The sequence below is a fragment of the Muscardinus avellanarius genome, assembly GCF_963383645.1.
Source record: "Muscardinus avellanarius genome assembly, chromosome: 2".
In the NCBI taxonomy this organism is placed as follows: domain Eukaryota; kingdom Metazoa; phylum Chordata; class Mammalia; order Rodentia; family Gliridae; genus Muscardinus; species Muscardinus avellanarius.
In genome coordinates, this window is record NC_137787.1 from 99,464,762 (window position 1) to 99,490,793 (window position 26,032).

The 26,032-nt window shown below is 36.9% G+C and overlaps 1 protein-coding gene across 6 annotated transcripts in view; it reads right to left on the reverse strand.

Annotated features, from left to right (window-relative positions):
* Positions 1-25,837, reverse strand: part of R3HDM1 (R3H domain containing 1) — a gene marked incomplete at both ends in the record, with an annotated part of 99,144 nt that extends 73,307 nt beyond the window's left edge. For 4 of the 6 annotated variants that reach the window (XM_080690114.1, XM_080690113.1, XM_080690112.1 and 1 more), the window contains 5 exons: positions 2,314-2,392; positions 4,434-4,548; positions 9,957-10,046; positions 10,517-10,558; positions 21,932-22,102. In XM_080690114.1, the coding sequence (XP_080546240.1) occupies positions 2,314-2,392; positions 4,434-4,548; positions 9,957-10,046; positions 10,517-10,558; positions 21,932-22,102 (497 nt within the window). Of the gene's footprint in view, positions 1-2,313; positions 2,393-4,433; positions 4,549-9,956; positions 10,047-10,516; positions 10,559-21,931; positions 22,103-25,702 lie in introns of those variants that run through there. The other 2 variants (XM_080690115.1, XM_080690116.1) reach the window with 2 other exon arrangements.
* Positions 25,838-26,032: the final 195 nt, after the last annotated feature.

Sequence of the window (26,032 nt, forward strand, 5' to 3'; positions counted from 1 at the left end):
ACTACACATTGAGAACTATTATAAGCTTGATGCTAGGATACTTATATGTTTTCTAAACAATATTTTAAGAGTGAAAGACATTTAACTTTTATTCTATTAAGGAAATTTTCACACTAATATAGAGAGAATGTAACATACCCATCACCAAACTTTAATACTTATTAACATACGTAGCTATTCTTATATGCATTTGCATGTGCCAAGTTTCATTATATTGGAGTTTGTGCTATAAAAATATAGGTAATATATTTTTATTGGTGTATTGTAGTCATACATCTTAATGGAGTACAAGATGTTAGAGGCATACATGTATATAACAGTAGAATATTTTTTACTTTTTCATTCAATAAACCTGAGAAGTAGCAGAAAAAGAGTTATCTTTAGTTAGGCCCATAACTTTATTATCATGCTGGATTCCATAGTACTCCAAAGAGCATGTAATGCTAGTAATAGCAGGAATACTCCTAGGGGAACCCAAGGCTAGTACACAGTTGGGAATATAGCAGGTAAGTGTGAACTGTATTATTGAATATCTCAAGAACACCTTTCAATTCATTCTGTAAACTGCTATGATGCATTTTTAATGCGTTGAGAAATTTTCCTATAAAAGCCAAAGCAAACCAAAGACATCCATCTAACATATAAATACTCCAAGTATCTTCACGTGCTAATTAGATTACTAGGGTCCTATTTAGAACTCTTAGGTTGTAAGAAATTAATGATACCACTTCACAAAGATCTTACTTTCACACACATCAAGAACACAGCTCTAGAGTTTTCCTATGCTCACTGCAAGTTTCATGTGGATGTGAAAAACAGACAAAAAACCAAACGCATAGAACTTTAAAGCAAGAAGTAGCTTTACTTATCATTCAGGTTTTTTTTTTTTTTTTTTTTTTTTTGGTGGTACTGGGGTTCCTGGAAGCCCTTCTACCTCCGGGCTACACTCCCAGACCTCTTTTTACATTTTTATATTTGGAAACAGGGTCTCCTAAGCCAGCGCGCGCGGCTGGCTTCGAACCTGCGCGATCCTCCTGTCTCTGCCTCCCAAGCGCGGGGATTACAAGCGTGCGCCACCACGCCCGGCTATCATTCAGTTTTGGTTCCCACATTTCATAAAACAAGAAAATGAGGCAAAGGGGCCAAAGAAATACTATATAGGAGAATTGTCTCAAATTTTAAAGAGGAGTTAGTAGCCCCTGTTTAGGTCACCTGAAAGTCTATGCATCAATCCCAAGTTTTCTGGTTTCTGCAAACCAGAAGACAGTATTGAATACAATAAATCTTGAATGAAATCAAAGATTATTCTGAAACAATATTGGACATGGGATAAGGGAGACTTAAAAGTGAGACTTTATATAAAAACACTGTTCATGTTATCTTCCATGTGTTCATACCTTGTGACACTATTCTATTTTTATTTCACTGCAGTCAAATAGCTTCCTACACTGAGAGGCTAACAAGCAGAGGCAGGGTTTTAACATTCGTGCCTTTTACCCCATGGAAGTGTTGGTGAGATGTTTGAAGAATAGCCTTTCTGTGGGCCTTAAAGGAGTTTAGGACCTGACAAAATGTTTCATTCTACTCATCAAGTACAGTGGCAAAAGAAAAGATTTCACAACTAAAGCACTGACACAAATAAGAACCTTAACAAGCTTTGGAGCATAGGCTTATAAACTCAGGAATTAAAAATTATGCATTTAACAAAGTTAAAAACCTCATTGTAAGTGAATATACTAGGTTCTTATTTTGGCTGGGTACATTACAGGAAGGTATATTTCTTTCTTGTTTTTCTCATGATTAATGCTATCTCTTAATCTCAATTTAGAGCCTATCTTGGCAGCTTTGTATTTCCCAAAATTCCTACCTAAGAGTATAGGTTTTTATTTTATTTTATTTATATTTTTATTTTTTATTTTTTTTGGTGGTACTGGGGTTCCTGGAAGCCCTTCTACCTCCGGGCTACACTCCCAGACCTCTTTTTACATTTTATATTTGGAAACAGGGTCTCCTAAGCCAGCGCACGCGGCTGGCTTCGAACCTGCGCGATCCTCCTGTCTCTGCCTCCCAAGCGCGGGGATTACAAGCGTGCGCCACCACGCCCGGCGAGTATAGGTTTTTAAATCGTAATGACATATATAATTTATACATGTGTATCTAGCAGACTAACATCTCAACCATGAGAAACTAGTATGTTACTAGTATACTTCAAATATCTGTAATTTTATTCTAATCTTCTAACTCAATAATAACATATATAACAGAAATAAGGTACTCTAGAAGCAATGTAAAACTTATAAGTTTAATTTTTACCTGGGATTGTTTTTTAATGTATTTACTAAAAATTCATGTAGATCTATGCCAGTTGAATCAGTGTATTCTTGACTGGAATCTAAAAAACAACACAAAAACCAATATAAAGGTGTTTGAAAACAAATCTCTTTTCCTTTTACACATTATATAAAAAATGAGATGCTACACAATAAAAAAATTGGCAAAGTAGGAGAAGGAAATTTATGACAAATTAAGATTATTACAAGTTGGGTGTGGTGACACACCTTTGTAATCCTAGTACTTGGAAGGCTGACACAGGAGGATTGCAGGTTTGAGAACAGCCTTAGCTACTCAGAGAGGCCTTCCACAACTTAGTGAGACCCTGTTTCAAAGTAAAGAATAATATAGCTGGGCATGGTGGCACATGCTTGTATCCCAGCATTTGGGAGGTTGACACAAGAGGATCGTGTTTTGTGGAGAGCCTTAGCTACTTAGTGAGGCCCTCTGTAACTCAGTGAGACCCTGTTTTTAAAGAAAATAAAAAATAGGGCCAGGGGTGTAGCTTGAAGGTAGAATGTCCCTGGGTTCCAACCCTAGTATTGGAAAAAAAAAAAAAAAAAAAAAAAGGCTGGGGGTGTAGTTTGAAGATAAAATGTCCCTGGGTTCTATCCCTAGTACTGAATTTTTTTTTTTTTTTTTTTTTTTACAATTTTTCTTCTCTCATATAAGGTGCATGAGATGGATTTATATAACTAACATATGCCAGATTAATTTACTCTGAAATTTTAAAGATCTTATATACTCACCACATCATCATGTTAAAAATGCCTCCTCATGTAAAAAATTCAAATGATTTAGATAATTAAGTATTTTTGTAGCAAATTAAAAGAGCTTAATTCACTTATTTAAAAGAAGTAATTTGGAGGTAAATGATAGAAATTTTTGTACTGAAGGAATAATTTACTTATTTAGAATTCTATCAGGCGTATTACCAAAGGCTTGCTTTCAAAATATTTTTTGAAAGCTGGGCGTGGTGGCGCATGCTTGTAATCCCAGCATTCATGAGGTTGAGACAGGAGGATCACGGTTCAAGGACAGCTTTAGCTACTACTTAGTGAGGTCCTTTGCAACTCAGTGAGACCCTGTTTCAAAATAAAGAATAAAAAATACGACTGGGAGTGTAGCTCAGAAGAAGAATGTCCCTGGGTTCCATCCCCAGTACTGCCAAAAAAAAAAAAAAAAAAAAAAAAAAAAAATTTTTTTTTGAATATTCATGTTTCTTTCTTTCAACTATAATGCCCTTATATTGTTTTTAACACTGGTCAACAAAATCAAATTTATAAACTAATACGGCATTTTTATTTGCCTACACTGCTAACTGATGTTAAAAATCCTCAAAATATTTTTTGAAAGATAAACATTCTGGGTTTTCATGAATATTAATTTTGAATATAATTATTATGGTATCAATTCATAAAGAATGAGTAATAATGTTTTTAGTGGAACCAATATACAAATTATAACAGCTGCAGTATAAATATGAAAGACAGATCATCAAGAGATCCAGATGTGTATCTTCCTCAGTGACTCAGTATGTGTTCCAATATTTGGCAAAAGCATCTGACTGATGTTTAGAACTGTGTTACATTAGATGTATTCAGTCCTTCCTTCCTTCCTTCCTTCCTTCCTTCCTTCCTTCCTTCCTTCCTTCCTTCCTTCGTACTAAGGAAGGGACCCAGGTAAATTCTACCTCTGGGCTATACGGCTATATCCCCTGACCTTTTTTTTTTTTTTTAAAAACAGGGTCTCACTAAGTTGCAGAGCCCCACTAAGTAGCTCAGGCTGCATCTTTTCTTTTCTTTTTTCTTTTTGGATCTGGGGATGGAACCCAGGGTGATTTGACCTCCAAGCTACACCCCCTGCCCTGTGTTTTATTTTTTATTTTGAAACAGGGTGTTACTAAGTTATGGAGAGTCTCACTAAGTAGCTGAGGCTGTCTACGAACCAGGATCCTCCAATCTCAGCCTCCCGAATGCTGTGATTACAAGCATGCACCACCATGCCCAGCTTGCATCATTTTAAATACAGATATACCATATATAAAGTTACTTTTGGGACAAAGGATAAAATTATGTTTAAAACACAAAAAATTTGCAAACCTCTTGATAACATTTTTCTGGGCAACTTATCATTGCCTTTTTCTTTTTCAGCTTCATCTTTTGAGGGCTTCTCCTCTTTTTCAAATGATTGTGTTAACTGGATCTGAATTTTTTCCTGTTGGAAGGAAAATCAGTTATTCAATGAAAAGAGTGATTCATTTAATACCATACATTATCATCTTCTGAGTAACAAAAAACTATATGGAGAAAAAAGACTTTTATTTTACCCAGTTAGATACTTCAAACTAGGAAACAACTTAAAAATATTTCATTATTTTGATCAGTCTTGAGTAAAAATGTTTAAAAAATGTTTCCACTTAAACTTTTTGAATTGAAACATAACCTTGAAAATATTATTATTATTATATTATTATTATTTTTTTGTTTGTGGTACTGGGGATTGAACCCAGGGGCATTTTACCTCTAAGCTACGTGATCAGCCCTATTGTTTACTCTTTATTTTAAAACAGGGTCTCACTAAGTTGTGGAGAGCCTCATTAAATTGCTGAGGCTGACTGCGAACCTGTGATCCTCCTGTCTCAGTCCCCCAAGTATTGGGATTACAAGCGTGCATCACTTAAGTAATTTTAATGTACATCAGCTTAAAATTACTTTTGAGAAAATAAATGTTTCCCATTTTAATTTAGTTGCTTTTAGTTATAAAATCCCTGGGGATCAGAATTGAAGTCTTCTTAACCTGGTTTTTCAATGGAGATGTCAATCAAAAGTATAATTATCATTAATCATGACAAGAGGAATACATGAGTGTCCAGTCAATAATTAATAAAATTTTGACTTTTGAGTACCATTATAAGCTCACGTTTCCTTCATTTTTCTGCCATATACAAATATAAAATACAAAAATTTCCAAAACCAAAGGCTTATGCATCTTTCAATCACCACAAATTTTTTTTACAAAGATTTTAAACAAGATTATATTCCTTCCAAATATGTAGTGTTGAATTATAAAGTAATTTCATTCTTTAGGACTAAAATGGAAGACTAACTGCATATTAATAACAATATATCCATGCAATTTCAAAATTTAAACAGATTACTTGAAAATTAATTCGCACAGTCTGAAAAGATAATCATGTTGAGTTCTGTTTGTTCAGGCAAAGTTATAAAGCTAGAATAAATTCTAGACAAATTCTACTAAAGATAAAAACTGCAGCCTGTTTTTGGACTAAATTACAGTGTTATTCCTGTGTAATAAAGAACATCAACCAGAGATTTCCTGGATGGTGGTGGGGGTAGTAGAGGCCCTAAGTCAAAATCAAAGAGCATATAAATTTCAGAATACTCAAACTTGGGAGCAGAATGTCTGTTAAGCTTCTCTTTTTCCTCACATAATACTAAAAACATAATCTTTGGTAGAGTATAGGTCAAATACATTTTTACCCCAGCAGGACTGCTAACTGCTATTTTCAGACCCTTTTGGTTCTTTTCTTCATTCTATTTCAGTTTATATTTGTGTCAGAATATGGAGTAAATACTATGTACTGGTAATTTTCACCTGGACGATGAACACTACTGTATGTCCTTTCTATCTTGCTTACCAAACACTGGCAATTCCATTACATTCAACTCAACCAGTGTTTTCGCTAGGATTCATTTCCTATGGCATTTCCCTTATTCTTTCCACATTGTGAAATATATTCAGAAGTGAATCTAAGAATTACTTTTCATAATTAGAATATTTAGGAGTTTTCCTGACTTACAGCTTCTTGTTACTCAATCCAATGGAATTCAGGTTGGGAGAAAAGATTTCATATAATTTATCCTTCACTAAAAGGCAATGCTTTTTTTTGGTGTGTGTAGTACTAGGGATTGAACCTGGGCATTCTACCTCCGAGCTACACTTCCAGACCTATTTTTATTTTGAAACAGAGCCTCACTACTTGCTGGGGTTATCCTTGAACCTGGGATCCTCCCTTCTCAGGCACCCAAGTATTGGGATTACAGGCATATGTGCCAATACACTTGGCCTAGAAGGCATTTCTAATTTCTAAATTCTCCTTCCAAGGCCATATATTTATACATATTAGTCTATTTTATCATGATAAGTCATATTTTATAATCTAGTAGGCTTAGTCAGGTGAGGTGGCCCATTCCTGTAATCCTAGTACTTGGGAGGTTTAGACAGTAAAATCACAGGTTTGAGGCAAGTGCATAGTAACTTAGCAAGATCACATTTCAAAATAAACAAAAGTGCTGAGAATGTAGCTCAGTGGTAGAATACCCTTGGGCTCAGTCTCTAGTACTACATAAATAATTCTAGTGGGCTGAACATTTGTTTTCAGCATTGAATGAGTAAGATATATTTTAAATGCTGAAGTCCTTATACACAATCTTTCCTGGCTAAGTATCTATCAGCAGCTATCAACCTTAGGTATCACTTGTCCTAACACCTAACAGGGAGGCCACTTCCCTCCTGCCACCATCAGGCCTATAGACATCTCTTAACAGACTCAACTTTTTTTGTTTTATTGTTCTTTCTTTACATGTCTTCCTTTTTTAATCCCTTGTGTTACTGGAAATTGAACATAGGGGCATTCTGACTCTAATATTCTATACCCTAATCCTCTCTTTTTTCTTTTTTCTTTGCAGGCCTGGGGATGGAACCCAGGGGAATTCAACCTCCAAGCTACACCCCCTACCCTATTTTTTATTCTTTATTTTGAATCTGGGTCTCACTGAGTTGCAGAGGGCCTCACTAATTAGCTGAGGCTGTCTGTAAACCGTGATCCTCCGGTCTCAGCCTCCTGAATGCTGGGATTACAAGTGTGCGTCACCACACCCGGCTCTAACCCTCTTTTTTATTCTTCATTTTGAAACAGGGTCTCTCTAAATTGTGAAGGGCCTCACTATACTAAGTAGCCAAGGCTGGCCGCAAAACTGAAATCCTATCTCAGCCTCCCAAGTACTGAGATTACAAGCCAGTGCTTACATTAAATTCTAATATAAACCTCTTATTAATTATCCACATGATACAATTCATCTTTCTGAACTGTAGTTACCAAAGGTTACCTGTGATTAATAATGTACACATTAATATACCATATATCCTTGTTAATTTTTTCCCATATGAATTTTTTTGGGGGGCGGGTCTGGGGAATGGAACCCAGGGGCATTCGACCTCCAAGTTATACCCCCTGCACTATTTTTTATTCTTTATTTTGAAACAGGGCCTCACTAAGTAGCTGAGGCTGCCCGCGAACCGCGATCCTCTGGTCTCAGCTTCCTGAATGCTAGGATTACAAGTGTGCGCCACCATGGCTTCCCATAAGAATTTTTACTGGCCAGATTTATGTAGTAGCATAAACATTTTTCCCTTCAACATTTTTCACATATGGTAGGAAATGTTAGACAAAAAGATTTTAACAGTTTAAAAAATACTTTTCTTGCATTAACATGCTTATAAATTCCTATCCCTTCTTACTTCTTCAGTCCCCTTGAATTATTGTGCCATGATATAAAATAAACAAAAGAACAAAATTTTTCAAAGAACAATAATATACAGTCTACTGTTGTGCTATGGATGCATTCTTAAGTTTAACAGGTACATAGAACTTTTAATAATTTATATTAAGAGCTGGGCGTGGTGACGCATGCTTGTAATCCCAGTGCTTGGGAGGCTAAAACAGGAGGACTGCACAGGTTCAAAGCCAGCCCCAGCTACTTAGTGAGGCTCTCAGCAGTGTAGTGAGACCCTGTTTCCAAATAAAATATAAAATAGGTCTGAGAGTATAGCCTAGAGGTAGAAAGCCCCTGGGTTCTACCCCCCCAGTACCCCCCCCCAAAAAAAATATATATGGAAACATTTTACTGAGTTTTCCCTTCTTTTCTTCTGAAGCATATCATAACTCTTCAGACTTAACAACCATGGGAAATCCATATATTTGAAAGTGTTCTCCGGACAATAGTACGTAGTAAAATATTTTGTCTGTATTTCTGCCTTTTACTAGAAAGTCTGCTATCTTATTGCTAAAGTACAGCTATTTTATCAAATAAATACACACATCTGTCTCCTTTGTATCTACATTTAAAAAGTGCAAATGAGTTTTGAATCATATATTCTTAACACTTACTGTCAAAGGAAATAGACTTTTAAGAACTTTTCACCCTCGGCAACTCAGTGAGACCTTGTTTCAAAATAAAGAATAAGCTGGGCATGGTGGCACACGCTTGTAATCCCTGCGCTTGGGAGGCAGAGACAGGAGGATCGTGCAGGTTCAAAGCCAGCCGCGCGCGCTGGCTTAGGAGACCCTGTTTCCAAATATAAATGTAAAAGTAGGTCTGGGAGTGTAGCCCGGAGGTAGAAGGGCTTCCAGGAACCCCAGTACCACCACCACCAAAAAAAAAAAAAAAGAAAAAAAAAAGAAAATATGGCTAGGGGGTATAGTTTGGAGGCAGAATGCCCCTGGGTTCAACCCCCAGCACATCACACACACACACACACACACACACACACACACACACACACACACACACACACACACACTTTTCATTAACAAAATCTTTTTAAAAAATTTCTTTTCCTTGTACCTTAGAAACAAAGTATAGTGCTTCTTCAAAGCAGTGCGTATCATAAATATAGTATTTATAGTCAGCTTCACATAAGTCAAGGGAAAATATAACAATTTTTGCTTAAATTGCCAAATATACAATTGGTATATTTTTTTAAAAATATGAAATATGTCATAATTCTTTTTTAAAATCAGTCTCAGCTTCTTAAATAACCACAATGATGTCCCTATTCTATAGAATGTGTTGGGATACAGGGGCATTTTAGGTTGCTAGAACTCTTATAAAGTAGAACAAACTATTAACAGCCCAAGTTCTCACACTGATGAACATTGCAAGAGTCTAAAAACATTTATGCACAAATGTACCAAATTTACCAAGACAAAGATGAATTTGCAGCTAAGACTGATAGAAAGGTAAAGTCATAGCATCAAAAAGAAAGAGACAAACTACTATCATTTGATTGAATCTTGTTCTATTATTTTACAAGAATAAATTGAAAAGAAATTAGAAGTATTAGACAACTATTAAAGAGCTATGGTAAAATGAAAACTGGCTTTACCATGCATTTATGTTAAGTAACATATTATACATCAGGCAAAAGTCTTAGGCAGTTTCTTTACACAGAATCAGTAAGCATTTGAAAAAATTTTAAATCTCAAAACTAAAAGGGCAAATTTCACCATGATTATACTCATGGGAAGGACCAGCTTAGTATTTGGTAACTTTTCAATAATAATTTATAATTCTCTTAAACTCAATCTCCAGTTAACTGAACCTAAATTTTTCCCCAAAGAGAAACAACTGCCCTAAGCCTTAGACTAAAGCTGTGTTTTTCCAACTTTTCATCTGAATCTTTGTTGTCAAGTATTACCAAATCAGTTTCACTTAGTACAAATAAACACACGCAGACACATTTAACTTTTATTTAACCATATGAAAAAACTTCTCCAGTTCCACTACGTCTTCAAATAATAAATTTGTTTTGCTCTTTACCTGGTTCTCTTGTGATATGTCTGCTGCAGGAGATGGTGGAGATTCTTCACACACTGCAAGGCTTCGAACTAGCTTTAACTTTGAGCTTGACTAGAGAGAAGTATTTAAAATTAACACTACATTTCACAAGTCTAGGGCATATCCAAAAGTCCCCTGCAGAGAGTTCCTAAATTGCGTTATAGTTTCTGCCATGTATAAAAGCAGATGAAATGTACACGTTAAACATATCATTAAACATCACTAAAGCCCTTTGTTAAGAGGGAAAGCAAATTACTGTTTTAGAAATTATAGCAATAGCAAGAATGAGAATTATTCCAACTGCCAAACTCAAGGATGATGAGAAAGCGATTTTCTGTATAGATAAAAAAAAATCCAAGTTAAAAAAGCAATGCACAAAAGCAACTAGGCAAGACAAAACCCCCAAATAAAACAAAAAAAGCTTTCTGCTCCACACAAAATATGAAAAAACTAAACTGAATATTGTGCCATATGAAAACAAGGATTCATCAAGCATGAAGGAAGGACCTTGGCATGCCAGCACACCAAAATATTTACTATACCTTAGACCTTTTTCCTGTCTGTCCAAATGACTGCAGGGGCCGCTGAATATGCAACAAGAAAGATTTGTATTAAATTTCACACTGAGACAGAAAATGTGTTTAATCCATAAACCTAAATCACAGCAAACCTGTGCACAAAGTATGCAAAATGAGGAAATCAATGTTGGTTTCAAAGAATATTGATTCCTCCCAGAAGCATACCTGCAGAAGATTCTATAAAATCCTTCTGTGGGTTGAAGTTTTTCTTTAAGTCAGCAAATAGCCATACTTTCTGTGTTAACTGAACTCAGTGGAGCTTATAAGGTGATTAAAGAACAAAATAAAATATACTTCAGTATAATGCACTATAGTCAAGGTTGTGGGGGAAACTGCAAACAACTCAGCAATTTTACATAGCTAAGCTCAGAAAAGTTCCAACCTTACTAAGGAGAATGTTTCAAATGGACAAAAGAGTCAAAATTCAACCACACATCTACTGAGCCTTTTCAGTGCTAAATGAAGTATCCCACTAGTTTATTAGCGACAGAATCCTTGTCCTGTCAGGAGAAAGGCAATGGAGCAGAAATGAAGGGAAGAGGGCAGACTTCCAATATGGATGCTTAGCATGAATGACAGATTATCAGTTACATGTCTGGGGAACCCACTAGGAACCCATCATCTTGTGATGCCAGGCACTGGTTTGAAAAAGCAGCCAAGCAGTGATGCCTGTGAATCCAGAATCGGATAGATTTTAAACAATCGTTCTTCCTATATCTTTCTAATCTCCCACTCCAAACCTACCCCAAACAGTACAGAGTTCACCTATCAATCATTTATACTCGATACTAGGGAGACAGTTTTGTACCAAACAAAAAACAAACAAAAAGTCCTTAACACTCGAGACAAAAATGCTTCACATAAGAAAAATAATCCCCCCCAAACACCCACTATTTTCATTTAACATCCATAAAAGCCTTCTTTACAGAACCAACAGAAACAAGAATCTATAGCATATTCATATCATGCTCCCTATTTTAAGTCCAAAAATCAGAAGAATGCCACTCTTAGGATTTTTTACTCTGGACCAACAAATTTAAAATAAGATAACAAAAAAAAAAAAAGGGAAAAATAAGAAAAGTGGACTTTTTGCTTCTTATGGAGAAAACACGGTATATGTGCACACGTGGCAATGCTGCCTCAGTACACTTCTGCAGGATGGTACTGTATTCTCTATTTGCTTTCTTCTTTAATATGGTAGAAAAGGATTTTTGCCTCTGCAGCACCTAAAAATGTCCAAGTAAAAGCTGTACTACCAAAGAGTAAAGGCTTACAGGAAAGAAAAAAAGTAATGAATGAATACTAGAAAAATGCACTGACTAAATGAATTTTGAGAAGCAGAAAGGAAAAGGATCTGTGACTTAGCTTCTGTTCTGCTTTAATCCCTTGCAATTTAAGTACTAGTTGTTTAAAATATTCTTTTAAAAATGTCTAAGAGATAATTAACTGGCAAAGTAAATGTTGCATTCATATGCAGAGAGCCAGACTTAAATTTCTGGCTTTCCCTTTTACTAGTAGGTGACCCTGGTCAAACTATTCTAGTTTACTCTTATCCGTAAAAAGTTCTTACTAGATGTACTAATTCACAGCATTCTTGAACATACTCAATGAAAGAGCAGATTTAAAAGGAAAAAAAAGGTAGCTTTGTAAACTTGAAAGCGCCAGGCATCAGAAAACCAGTGCCCTATCTCTGCTGAGTAGCCATGAGACTGAAGATAAATTACTGTACACATCAAATGCTATTTTATAATCTATAAAATGAAGATGATGTTGTATGTTGTTCCTATAGTATTGCTTTAGAATACTCATGGACTCACACATGATTAACTATCTTGGTTTTAATTTACAAAAAGCTTCTGATGATGATGAAGAAAGATGAGATAAAATTATCTTAATTTGCCTTTGTTTAACTGATATGCTTTGAGTTCCTGTTATACATCATACATTGTGCCCAGCATTAGGGATATGAAACGAAGAAGGTATAAGGTCTAGTCTCAAAGACCATGCAGCCCAGAATGAGAGTTACTAAATAAGGAAAGAGTCCAAGAACTTCAGAGTCTTAGTTCAGAGCATTTACACCACACCTATAAAAAGTATTTTTGTTGTGAACTGCATGTACTCGTGGTAGAAGAACTGTAAAATGTTCCCCAAAAGGATTCGCATTCTCTAATTATTTAATAAAATACCAATCTAGGTTCTTCTACAAAGAGATTTTACAGAAGTAACTGAGCCCCAAGTCACCTAATTTTTTTTTTCAGTACTGGGGATAGAACCTAGAGGCATTCCACCTCCAAACCATACTCCCTATATTTTATTCTTTATTTTTATTTATTTATTTTTTGTGGTTCTGGGGATGGAACCCAGGGATATTTTACCCCTGAGCTAAACCCCCAGCTCTGATTTTTATTCTTTATTTTGAAACAGTGTCTCACTAAGTAGCTGAGGCTGTCAGTTCAGCTGAGGCTGAGCTGTGATCCTCCTGTCTCAGCCTCACAAAAGCTGGGATTACAAGCATGCACTGCCACGCCCTGCATGTCACCTGATCTTAAGATACAGATTTAAGGTTAGAGTGAGTTGGACCCATCAAGTAAGTATGTGCTTTATTGTTTTTATTTTGTTTTTGTACTGGGGATTGAACCCAGAGGCAGGCCTTCTACCTCCAAGTTATACCCTCAGTCCAGTTTTATTTATTTTGAAAGTGTCTCACTAAGTTGGGGAGGGTCTTTTTATGTAACTGAGGCTGACTTCAAACCTGTGGTCCTCCAGTCTCAGCCTCCCTAATACTGGGATTACAAGCATGTGCCACCACACCCAGCTAAAGTTCTTTAGAAGCAGAATATTTTCAATTTGAGAGCAAAAGAGAAAGTTAGAGAATACACTGTTGTTGGCTTTGAAAATAGAGGCCAGCGGAGGACCGCATAACCCTATACGAAGAGAGCCTGATAGCCAGCCTGGAAGCCTAGAACTCAGACCAAAAGCTATTAGGAACTGGTCTGCCAACTACTGGAATGGGCCTTAAAGCAAATTCTTTCCTCAGTTCTTCAGTAAAGGGCTCAATCTGGGTGACACCTCTGATTTTGGTCTTGTAAAAACCTAAGTAGAAAACCCAGCTGAGTTCACTGTGAGCTGATATAAATGGGTGTTGATTGAAGTTTCTAAGTTTGTGGTAATTTGCTATGGAGTAACACTAATACACTACAACTTAAGTAAACTATAAACTGCCAAAGTGACATTATTTAATAAAGTTAGTTATAAAGCTGGGAGTGGTAGAGCCTGCTTGTAATCCCAGCATTCAGGTGGCAGAGACCGGAGGAGGATGGCAGGCAGTTCGTGGACAGCCTCAGCTACTTAGTGAGGCCCTTCGCAACTCAGTGAGACCCTGTTTCAAAAAATAAAAAGACTAAAAAATAGGACAGGGGGTGTAGCTTGGAGGTGGAATGTCCCTGGGTTCCATCCCCAGTACTGCAAAAAAGAAAAAAAAGTTACTTATATTTCATTTTAAATACTGAATAGAAACTAAAATATTTAAAATCTGCAATACACATGCACACACAACAAAGCAGAGAAAACAAGTCTTTTTATTAAATACCCTTTATTTTACATTTTTGTTATCAATTTGGCAGCCATATTTGACTTTAAATAGGATTTCTCCCAATTTGATAAAAATTTTAAAAGTGGTTTTGTTATTCTGAGCACATGTTCACCTTTAGAACTTCACTGTGACTAAATATGTAGCAGCATGTTAAACAGCTTTACTAGTCCATAGTAATTAAGTTAAAGTTTAGGCCGGGCGTGGTGGCGCACGCTTGTAATCCCAGCATTAGGGAGGCTGAGACCTGGAGGATTGCGGTTTGCAGACAGCCTCAGCTACTTAGTGAGGCCCTCTGCAACTCAGTGAGACCTGGTTTCAAAAAAAAAAAAAAAAAAAAAAAAAGAATAAAAAGTAGGGCAGGGGATGTAGCTCGTAGGTCAAATGCCCCTGGGTTCCATCCCCAACCCCCCCACCCCCCAAAAAATAGAAAGCTTAGGGGCAAATTTTTTAATTTATAATTTTTACTGTTATAAACTGAAGTATGTTACAGAAACTAGAACAAACGGGTGCAATGACATGAAACATTCCTTTTTTTTTTTTTTTTTTGTGGTACTGGGGATGGAGCCCAGGGGCATTCTACCTCCCAGCTACACCTCTGGTACTGTTTTAATCTTTTTATTTTTTGAAACAAGGTCTCATTGAGTTGTGAAGGGCCTCGCTAAGTAGCTAAGGCTGTCCGTAAACTGCAATCCCCCGGTCTCTGCCTTCTAAATGCTGGGATTACAAAGGAGTGTGCCACCCGCCCAACTGAAACATTCTTAATAATCTCAGTTTGAAACTGTTAATAATATTGTCAAAGCTAGCAGTTACTAGAATATAGAGTAAAACAGAAATTCAGTCATCTTCTTGGGTTATAGAATATGTTTTTTTTTTTTTTTTTTTGCAGGACTGGGGATAGAACCCAGGATCATTCCACCTCCAAGCTATACCCCCAACCCTATTTTTCAGGTTTTTTTTTTGTGGTACTGGGGGTGGAACACAGGGGCTCTTCTAGGGGCTTTTCTATTCGGGCGATACTCCTAGACCTATTTTTTAAAATATACTTTATTTGGAAACAGGGTCTCACTAAGTAGCTGAGGCTATCCTTGAACTGCAATCCTCCGGTCTCTACCTCCCAAATGCTGGGATTACAAGCGTGCACCACCATGCCCAGCCTATAGAATATGCAACATAAAAATAACCACCAATCAAATATCATAAAGGAAATCTGATTTACAAAACAGGAATCACTTTTCTTTGTAATTAATAATTACTATGAACAAAATAAGTTGCAATGGTTGAAAGCGTTCAACTAAAGCTCTTAAATATATCTGTAAGAGCTTACTAATTCTACTTCTCTAGATAATTGCAATTATGTGGAAGCATTTGATGAATAAATGTTTAGCTAAAGGTCAGGAGCACTAAAATCAAAAGATGCCAGGCTTTGAATTTTTATTGAAATAAGAGAAAGTACTGGAGATGGAGCCAAGGGCTTTGCAAATGCTAAGCAAATGATTCATCACTGAACCACTGAACTACAACTCCAGCTCTAAAGTTGACTTCTTAAATCAATAAACTAATAAGCCAAATGTAATTGGCAATTATTTGTTTTTCCCATGTGCTTCCCTTTGAAGCACAGAGCATAGAGTTAAAATCCAAAGTTCCAAATTCTAAGTTTCCAGTTAATGTCATAGGTTCTCTGATTACCCTGAATATTAAATGAAGACAAAGGGTCTCTACTCCATTGGAGATACATATGAAAATCCTCCAATATAAATCTAATATGTAAAAGCATTTCTATGTTTATAACACATGGTGAATATCTTTATCATGTCACTGTACTATGAAAACCAAACATTTAAAAGGGCTATTATACATGCTATGTAACCCAAGTTACTGAAAGATTACCAAATCCTAGAAATAATTAAAAAATGTAAAGTGTACTATGGGAAGTGAAATGTAAGTCTTAAAAAGCTGAATGCATTCAATACTAATATAAGACAATAAAGTATAGCATATAAATAGGGCTAACAAAACCAAAAATTTTTATGTTAAAATTTTAGAGACCTTGTGTCAAGAAATAAGCTTTACTTTTTATTCTATTACTAAAAAAAAAGCTATCTTGCATGACAATAAAGGGACAAATTTGAAAGCCATTTAGTTGTGTTATATCTCATAAATAATTAGTAATAATTATAATTATAATATTTATAATAATACTAACAGCAACTCCCACTTATTAGGCTGTATGTACTAGATATATACATACATGCTTTTTAGTTTTTGACAAATAAATAGAATATAATGTTCCTAATTTTATTTGTTTTGGTGGTACTGGGAATGGAATCCTTCTACCTCTGAGCTACACTCCCAGATCTATTTTATATTTTATTTGGAAACATGGTCTCTTAAACCAGAGAAGCTGGCTTCGAATCTGCGTGATCCTCCTGTCTCCGCCTCCCAAGCGCGGGGATTACAAGTGTGGGCCACCAACGCTTGCCTTATAATGTTCATAATTTTAGATATAGACTCTTATTCTAGCCTTTATTTTTTTATTTTTTGCGGGTCTGGGGATGGAACTCAGGAGCATATGACCTCCGAGCTACACCCCCTGTCCTATTTTTTATTTATTTTGAAACCAGGTCTCACTGAGTTGCAGAGGGCCTCACTAAGTAGCTGAGGCTGTCTATGAGCTGTGATCATCCAGTCTCAGCCTCCTGAATGCTGGGATTACAAGTGTGCACCACCACGCCTGGCTAAAGATGTTAGTTTTTAAAGGATAGAATAGCTGGGCGTGGTGGCACACGCTTGTAATCTCGGTACTTGGGAGGCTCCAGGAGAATCACAGGTTCAAAGCCAGCCTTAGCTACTTAGTGAGGTACTCTGCAACTTAGTGAGACCCTATTTCAAAATAAAGAATAAAATACAGAGCTGGGGGTATAGCTCAGGGGTAGAATGCCCTTGGGGTCAATCACCAGCACCACAAAAGAAAAACAAAAAACAAATATCTTTGTATTTACCAATTGAGAATTTGCTGCCCACTCTACTGCTCTGTGCCCTGCATTTTTGACAGCCTTGTTCGCCTCCCATTGCTTTCTTGCTTCTTATAACGCTTCTGGTACTGAAGCCAGGAGCATTCTACCTACAAGCTACAACCTGGCCCTATTTCTTAATCTTTATTTTGAAAGAATATTTCACTATTTGCCAAGACTGCCCTCAAACCTGCAATCCTCTTGTCTTAGCCTCCCAAGTACTAGGATTACAGGTATGTATGTGGCATCATGTCTGGCTTCCCATTCCCTTTTAAAGAAATGCATTAAAATTAACTTACAATAAGATGCAAGATTCTTGTTATAGTTTGGATCTGAAATGTCCCCCCCCCCCAAATTCACATGTTATGTAATGTAGCAATGGTTACAGGTGAAATGACTGGAACTAACTTACAAACTTACAAATGATTGTTAACTAATTTATAATTAGAACTCACTTGTAATAGGATGTTAGATTCACTTTTTTTTTTTTTTGGTGGTACTGGTAATTGAACCCAGGGGCATTCTACCTCTGAATTATACTACTAGCCCATTTTTCCCTTTATTTTGGAACAGGGTCTCCCAAAGTTGCAAAGTATCTCACTACGTAGCTGAGTCTGGCTGCAAATCCAGATCCTCCTGTCTCAGCCTCCAAGGTACTGGGATTACAAGTGTGTGCCACCACGCCCAGCTAGATGTTAGATTTTTGTTATAGTTTGGGTCTGACATGTCTCTCCAAAACTCATGTGTTAGGCAATGTAGCAATGGTCACAGGTGAAATGACTGGATCATGAAGGCTTTGACCTCTGGGAGGTGGTTAAAAACTACATGCAGGTGGGGCATGAATAGAGAAGTAGGTCAACTGTGACATGACTGTAGGGACTGTATCCATTTCTCACCCTTTCACACACTTTTTCTCCCCCTCCATCCATCTGTTCATTCTCTATCTGCTTCCAGGCTGCCCTTGACTGAGCAGCTTTCCTCTGTCACACCCTTCTGCCATGACACCCTGCCTTATCTCAGGCCCAAAACAATAAAGCCAGCCAACCATGGCTTGAAACCTCTATAACTGTGGGCCAAGGCAAATTTTTCCTCTTCCAGGATACTCTTGTCAAATATTTTGGTCACAACAATGAAAAGCAGACTATGCCAATTCTCATCTGGATTACCAAAGGGCTTACTACAGATACTGAGTGTACTAAGCACCTACTTTAAAAGAACTCTATGTGGAAAATTCATTCATATATACTAGAAGCTTCAAGGCTTATTTGTTAACAAAAATCAACTCTTACTTCCATAGCAAGTATTACCAATGCAATTTGGATTGGCAATTCTATTGTTAGTAGTGTGTGTGTGTGTGTGGGGGGACTTGTCTGAACAGTTCCAGTAATGTTTTGAATTGTGTGTATATAAAACTTTTATGCAGAAACTTAAGAGGTGCCAAAGGAAGAAAGGTCTAGTATGTTAGAATAAGTAAACTCAATACTAATCAGACTCTCTAACATAATATGCCCTTCCTTGTTGAAGTTTACACAGTTGATTTTTACATTATTTTACATGAAGATAGGAAAAATTATTTTCTAGTTTTATTTACTTCCATTCCCAATTTCAATTACTTAACTCTCTTAAGCACAAGTTATATCAACTGTAGTATGTCCCTTACTAGGTGCCTCTAATGAAGGCATCTTGGACCTCAAAAACTCAGAGTTCATATTTTTTTACAGTGAATTCTAAATAAATATCTGAAGAATAGTGAATAGAGCATTTTGTGAATTAACATGAAGTGATTTGTATAGTATTTCTTGGCACAGAATACGTTTTCAAAAACTGGATAGGGCTGGGGTACAATTCAGTTGGGCAGTGCTTGTTTAGCACACAGAAGGCACTGGGTTTGATCTCTAGCACCAAAACAAACACAACAACAAATCTGAACAATGAATGAAATTTTCCTGTAGTACAAACAACTAAGCCATGATGTTTTAGTGGTCATTAGAATGTTCTTATGCTTACTGCCAAGGGGAACACAATAAATATGGTAGGAAATGGCAATAATCCAAGTTAATCACGTGTTGATAAACATGACCTGGTATACATTAGAGTATACATTAGACCAAGGTAGGGCGTGGTAGTGTATGCCTATAATCCTAGTACATACTTGGGAGGCCGAGAAAGGAGGATCACAGGTTCAAGTGTACTCTCAGCAAACTAGCAAGACCCTGTTTATAAACAAAAAAGAAAATAGGGGTAGGAGTATGGCTTGGAGGTAGAATGCCCCTGGGTTCAACCCCCAGAATTCCTCACACCCCCAAAAGAGTGACAATAATAAAACCTTTTGTATTTTTATTTGGTGTGTGTGGTACTGGGGATGGAACCCAGGGGCATTCAACCTCCAAACTACACCCCACTGCCCTATGTTTTTTTTTTTTTTTTGCGAATCTGGGGATGGAACCCAGGGGCATTCGTTCTCTAAGCTATACCCCCTGCCCTATTTTTTATTCTTTATTTTGAAACCAGATCTCACTGAGTTGCAGAGGGCCTCACTATGTAGCTGAGGCTGTCCGCAAACCATGATCCTCCAGCCTCAGCTTCCCGAATGCTTGGATTAAAAGTGTGCGCCATCACCCCTGGCTCCTATTTTTTGAAACAGGGTCTCACCGAGTTTCTTTCTCTCTCTCTCTCTCTCTCTCTCTCTCTCTCTCTCTCTCTCTCTCTCTCTCTCTCTCTCTCCCTCCCTCCCTCCCTCCCTCCCCCTCTCCCTCTCCTTCCTTTTTTCTTTCTTTCTTTTTTTCTCTCTCTCTCCCTCTCCCTTTCCCTCTTTCTCTCTACCCTTCTACATTTGGGCTACACTCCCAGACCTATTTTTATATTTTTATTTGGAAACAGGGTCTCTTAAGCTAGGGAGGCTGGCTTCAACCAGCGCAATCCTCCTGTCTCCGCCTCCCAAGTGTGGGGATTACAAGCGTGCACCACCACGCCCAGCGTGGAATTCAGCATATTTTCTTTGAAGCAATCAGGATAGTGGTACAATGTCATCAATGAGTATACTGATTACAGGTATGGCAATTCTTTTTTTTGTAATTTTGAAGAGTGTTATTGCTAAAAAGGACTGAAAAAATGTGGGATTTCTCCTAATTTCTTAGATAATTAATACTTGACTTCATCAGTGGGGCCTAAATGTTTTTTTATAGCTGTTGGAGCTGGTATTATTGTCTAGTACGGTGTCCGGCACAAAATAGGGAATAAACAAAGTTTCTGACTAAATAAAGAAATGAAATTTCTAAAGATAATTAAGGGGATTTTCCTTAATTATCTTTAGAAAAAAATGAAGCTACAATATTTGGTATGTACTCCTTAAAATCTTTAGGATACAGAAAGAATGATAGAATAGTTTCTCCAAAAAACTTACTTATTCACAAGGCTAACACCTCCAAAAAGAATTATTTATTCATAAGGCCAAACCAAAATATTAGTGATAAAGATAGTATTTTATGATAAGTTTTTGTGGAAGATGAAAGGCGGCTAAAAACTCCTTCCTCCGGGCTGGCTTCATTGACATTTACCAGTAAAATATAGTGAAAGAAATATTCTGGGATGTACAAGTCCAGTTCAAAGCTTTGTTTGGCTCTCTTATTTCTTGGAACATTCTCTTTGGGACCCCTGAATTAGCACATAAACAGCTTGACTCCCTTCCACCTGATATATTGGAGGGATCATGAAGAGGCAGGTGTTCCTAGGTTCAGATAAACCTACCTTTCCAGCCATTCATATCAAGGTGCAAGACATGTAAGAAAAGTGGCCCTACACCATCCAGGACAGGTCATTACCCAGTTAAATAGCAGCAAGGCATTTCTTTGGATATCCCTTGTAGAATAGAAAATTAATTCAGCTAACCTTTGTTTCACTTTCTGACTCACAAATATTATTTTTGGAAACTGTTTTAAAATTGCTAGCACTTAGTCAGGCATGGTGGCGCATGCTTCCCATGCTTGGGAGGCTGAGACAGGAGGATCGCACAGGTTCAAAGCCAGCCTCAGCTACTTAGTGAGGCTCTCAGCAATTTAGTGAGACCCTGTTTCCAAATAAAATAGAAAATTGGTCTGGGAGTGTAGCCCGAAGGTGGAAAGCCTCTGGGCTTCATCTCCAGCACCACAAAAATAAATAATAAATAAATAAAAAATTGCTAGCACTTCACTTTTAAATTACACCTAAAGGAGATGAATACTAAAAATAACACTTGAAACCATTTTTATCTATCTTGAATCTATTGACCAACTGAATTTATGCCTGATTAAAAGCCTTTTCAGTGGTTAGTTCTAAGTCATCATAAATTTTATTTTGGTCTGGCTCATTCCTTTCTGTTTTTTAAACCACCAAGTGTCAGTTCCCCTCATCATCCTCTTTACTCAGTCATGGTTGATGGAGTATCCAAGAGAGGACCTGTTACTGCCAACAGATCTTCTCCAGGTTCAATCTCTTTCTTCTCTAAGAGATTGTAGGTTAAATTTTGAACTTTCACAGCACTGGTAGTTAGGGGAAAAGTAGAATGAAAAGGCAGAAAGCCAAAAACACACTGGTTATATACAAATAAAAAGAAATGTATAAAAAAAGACCAAGACTTAGGAAGCAAACTCAGATGATTAATAAAGACAGCTGGTAAGCATGTCTCGAAGAGTCAACTTACCCTTTTAGAATTCTGAAAATTGAGTTTTTTTTATGAAAAGAAGCATAACTACACACTGATTATCAGGTATATGTAGTCAAGTAAGAAATTCTGTTTACCTGTAAATCAATACTTTTGTCAATACAATGTTCATTCTTCTCTGCCAAAATCTTCCCATAGTTTTCTGCTTTGATAAGATTTTCAACTCTGGTTGTATCTTTCACTTCTGCCTCCAAATCCTTCATTGTTTCAGTTTCATCTTTTATAGTAACAGTACCAGACATCCTCATTAGCAAAGGTTATTTTAGAATTCTACAGGGAATTTGAAGCCTTAAAAAGAAAGATAAAAAATTTGAATTCAGTTTGAAACTTTTTTTTTTTTGCATCCGTTACTGAACTGTCTGCCTTCTATGTTCCAAAAATAATGTTGGATATACATAGATAGAAGCAAAATTCTGCTTTCAAGGACTATCCTATGTGTTGTGGTGAATGTTTCTAAAAAAATGACAATACAATGAGGCAAGAACTGTAAGAGTTGAGGTGATATGGGTAACTTTTATTACTTGTGAGTCTTCTTAAAAAACAGTAAGGAGCTGGCATGGTGGCACATGCTTGTAATCTGAGCATTCGGGAGGCTGAGACCAGAGGATGTGGGTTTGTGGCCAGCCTCAACAACTTAGTGAGGCTCTCTGCAACTTAGTGAGACCCTGTTTCAAAGTAAAGAATAAAAAATAGGGTTAGGGGTGTCGCTCGGAGGTAGAATGCCCCTGGGTTCTACTCCCAGTACCACAAGAAAAAAAATCCCCAAAACAAAATAAAAAACCCCCCAAAACAGTAAGGAATGATCCATACTAGAATAAAAGGTAAAAGCCGAGCAAAGTGGTGTGGTGCATGCTTGTAATCCCAATATTTGGGAGGCTGAGACAGGAGGAGGGCAGGTTCGAGGCTGGCCTGAGCCAGGCCTTCTTCAACTTAGTGAGACTCTGTTTTAAAATAAAAAATAAGATGGGACTGACAATGTAGTTTGGAGTTTGAATAACTCTGGGTTCAATCCCTAGTACTATTAAACAACAACAACAACAACAACAACAACAACAACAACAACAACAAAAACAAGACAGGCGGTATAGCTTGGAGGTAGAAAGCCCTTGATTTTAATCCTCCCCACTCCCCGCATAGACAGTAAAGCCAGATGTGGTGATATACACCTGTAAACACAGTTCTTGGGAGGCCAGACCAGGAGGACTGCAATTTCAAGGCCAGAGCAGGGTAAATTAGTGAAACTCTCTTTCAAAATAAAAAGTTCTAGGGTATAGCTTAGAGGTAGAATGCCCCAGGGTGTGATTCCCCAGTACCACAACAAACAAACAAACAAACAAACAAACAAACAAACAAACAAAGAATTCCTTTTCTTTTTTTTGGTGGTACTGGGGTTCCTGGGCTACACTCCCAGACCTATTTAATACTTTTATATTTGGAAGCAGGGTCTCTTAAGCCAAAGGAATATTATAACTACTATCCTGTAAGAAAAATACTTTCCTATTATAACTTTTATTTGTATTCCTAAAATTCCAAAATATTCTCTCTTGCTCTTTCTTGTGTGTGGTTACTGGGCAGTGAACACAGGGGCATTTTACTTGTAACCTATACCCTTTAGCCCTATTTAATTAAAAAAATTTTTTTTGTGTGGTCCTGGTGATTGAACCCAAGGGCATTCTACCTCTGAGCTACACCCCCAGACCTGTTCTTTTTTCTTTATTTTGAAACAGGGTCTAAGCTGCAGAGGGCCTAAGTTATCTGAGGCTGGCTGTGAACCTGTAATCCTTCTGACTCAGGCTCCCAAGTACTGGGATTAGAAGTGTGTGCCACCATGCCCAGCATAATTTTGAAACAAGTTATAGAGGGGTTGGCTAAATTGTGGAGACTGACCATGAACTTGTACTTTTCCTGTCTCAGCCTCTCAGGTAGCTGGATTACAAGTATAAGCTATCATGCCCAGTTCCAAATTCCTTAAGTTACACTGGATTTCTAAAGGAAGTAATTAAAAAAAAAAATAAAAGCAACATTCTATACAAAACATCCTTGTAAATCTGGCTTAACAACTCTGGTTCAACAATGTAAGTAAGGCACTGAAGACTTTGACTTACGTGATTCAAGACCAAAGAACATATACTTACAGGCATTCTAGAAAATGGAGTTCGTAGGAAATCAAATACAGAAGTATATATATTTTACATCACTAGTTGAAGAAAATACTGGAAACTTCACACTAGATATCAAATAGGAATGTATCATAGATTAAGCCTAAATAAAGATTGCCATTTTAGGACATGTGAAAAATGTTATAAAAAATGTGGTAGCATAAGCCTGTAATACTAGTAACTTGAGAGGCTGAGACAGGAGGATCCCAGGTTTGAGAATAGCCAAGGCAAGTACTGAGAATCTCATTAACAATAGTGAGACCCTGCTTCAAAATAAAAATAAAGCCAGGTGTGGTGATACTTTGTAATCTCAGTCCTTGGGAGGCAAAGACAGGAGGATCGCAGGTAATGGCCAGCCTCAGTAATTTGTGAGGTCCTCTGCAACTTAGTGAGATCCTGTTTCAAAATAAAGAATAAAAGTAGGGCTGGTAATATAATTTGGAAGTAGAATATCACTAAGTTCAATACTCAGTACTATATAAAAAGAGTATCTAAAATAGCAGAACCTAATATAAACAACTTGTTCTGGAAAACACAAAATAATTTAAAACCAATGGATATGTAGAGGAATATGGAAACAGGTCAAGGCAGTTTTGTAAAATGCTAATGGTACAATCACAAGATTGTTTATGAGTTGAAGCTAAACTGAAATTCTAATTTTTCTATATTTTTGAAAAATCTTTTTTTTTTTTTTTTTAGTACCAGAGATGGAACCCAGAGCACTGTATCTCCGAACTATCAGCCCTATTTTTTAGTCTTTTTATTTTTGAAACAGTATCTCACTGAGTTGCGAATGGCCTCCCTAAGTAGCTGAGGCTGTCTGCAAACCAAGATCCTCTGGTCTCTGTTTCCCAAATGCTGGGATTACAAACCTGTGCCACCACACCTGGCTCTGAAATAAAATCTTAATGGGAATAAAATAGCACAATTTTCTTTGCTGTAACAATTTGGAAAAATTAAGAGTTAATGAAAGAAAGTTTTACAATTAAATATTTAAAGAGATTTTAGGAATACATAAATACATCTGAAATGTTAAGAAAAAGTCAAAGAAAAACAGATTCTGAAATTATAGGTAGAATGATCTGGATTAAAAAATAGTCTTTTAAAGCTGGGCGTGGTGGTGCACGCTTGTAATCCCCGCGCTTAGGAGGCTGAGACAGGAGGATCGCGCAGGTTCGAAGCCAGCCTCAGCTACTTAGTGAGGCTCTCAGCAACTTAGTGAGACCCTGTTTCCAAATAAAATATAAAATGGGTCTGGGAGTATAGCCCGGGGGTAGAAAGCCTCTGGGTTCCACCCCCAGTAGCACTAAAAAAAAAAAAAAGTCTTTTATAGGCTCGGTATGTTGACTTTAGGTGGCAAAGGAGGATAATTTGAGACTAGGATAAGGCCAGCATGTGAGCAACATAGTGAAACTTTATATAAAAAAAAAAACAAAATAAACAAACAAAATGACTTCCTTAAATAAACTCATACTAAAAGTTAATTAGCTCATTCAGGAAATAGTAAGGTTGCAAAGTGGGGAGAGAGTAGGAAGGTACTAAAAATACTGTGGTTCCTAATATATATAAAAGATCATATATATAAAGGAAAAATCTTTTTCTTTAAAGCCCTGTGCATACTAGGTAAGTACTCTTTGCCATCGATACCTCTATAAGGATGTGTTTTTCTTGGGGGACAAGAAGTATTACCTGATATGTTCTAAGGATCTGAGATTGCAGTGTTCCACAAAAATAAAATAAAATAATCGAAGGTTCCTTTTCACAGCTGTCAGCCAGGATGGCAATTGCACTGAACCATCTATAATCTGGCAGGAAGAGTCCCATGTCCTTGTCACCACTGTAGATTCCTGGACTGAAATGGGCTGTCTTGGATCAAATGTATCATACTTTTCAGTGGCCTAAAATTAAAAGAAGAAATCATTAACAAAACAAGCAGGGAAAAATGGAACATTGCACAATAAGTTAGTAGCTTTATTTTCTTGTCCTAAACAAGAGTCCTATATAAGTATGAAAGAACAA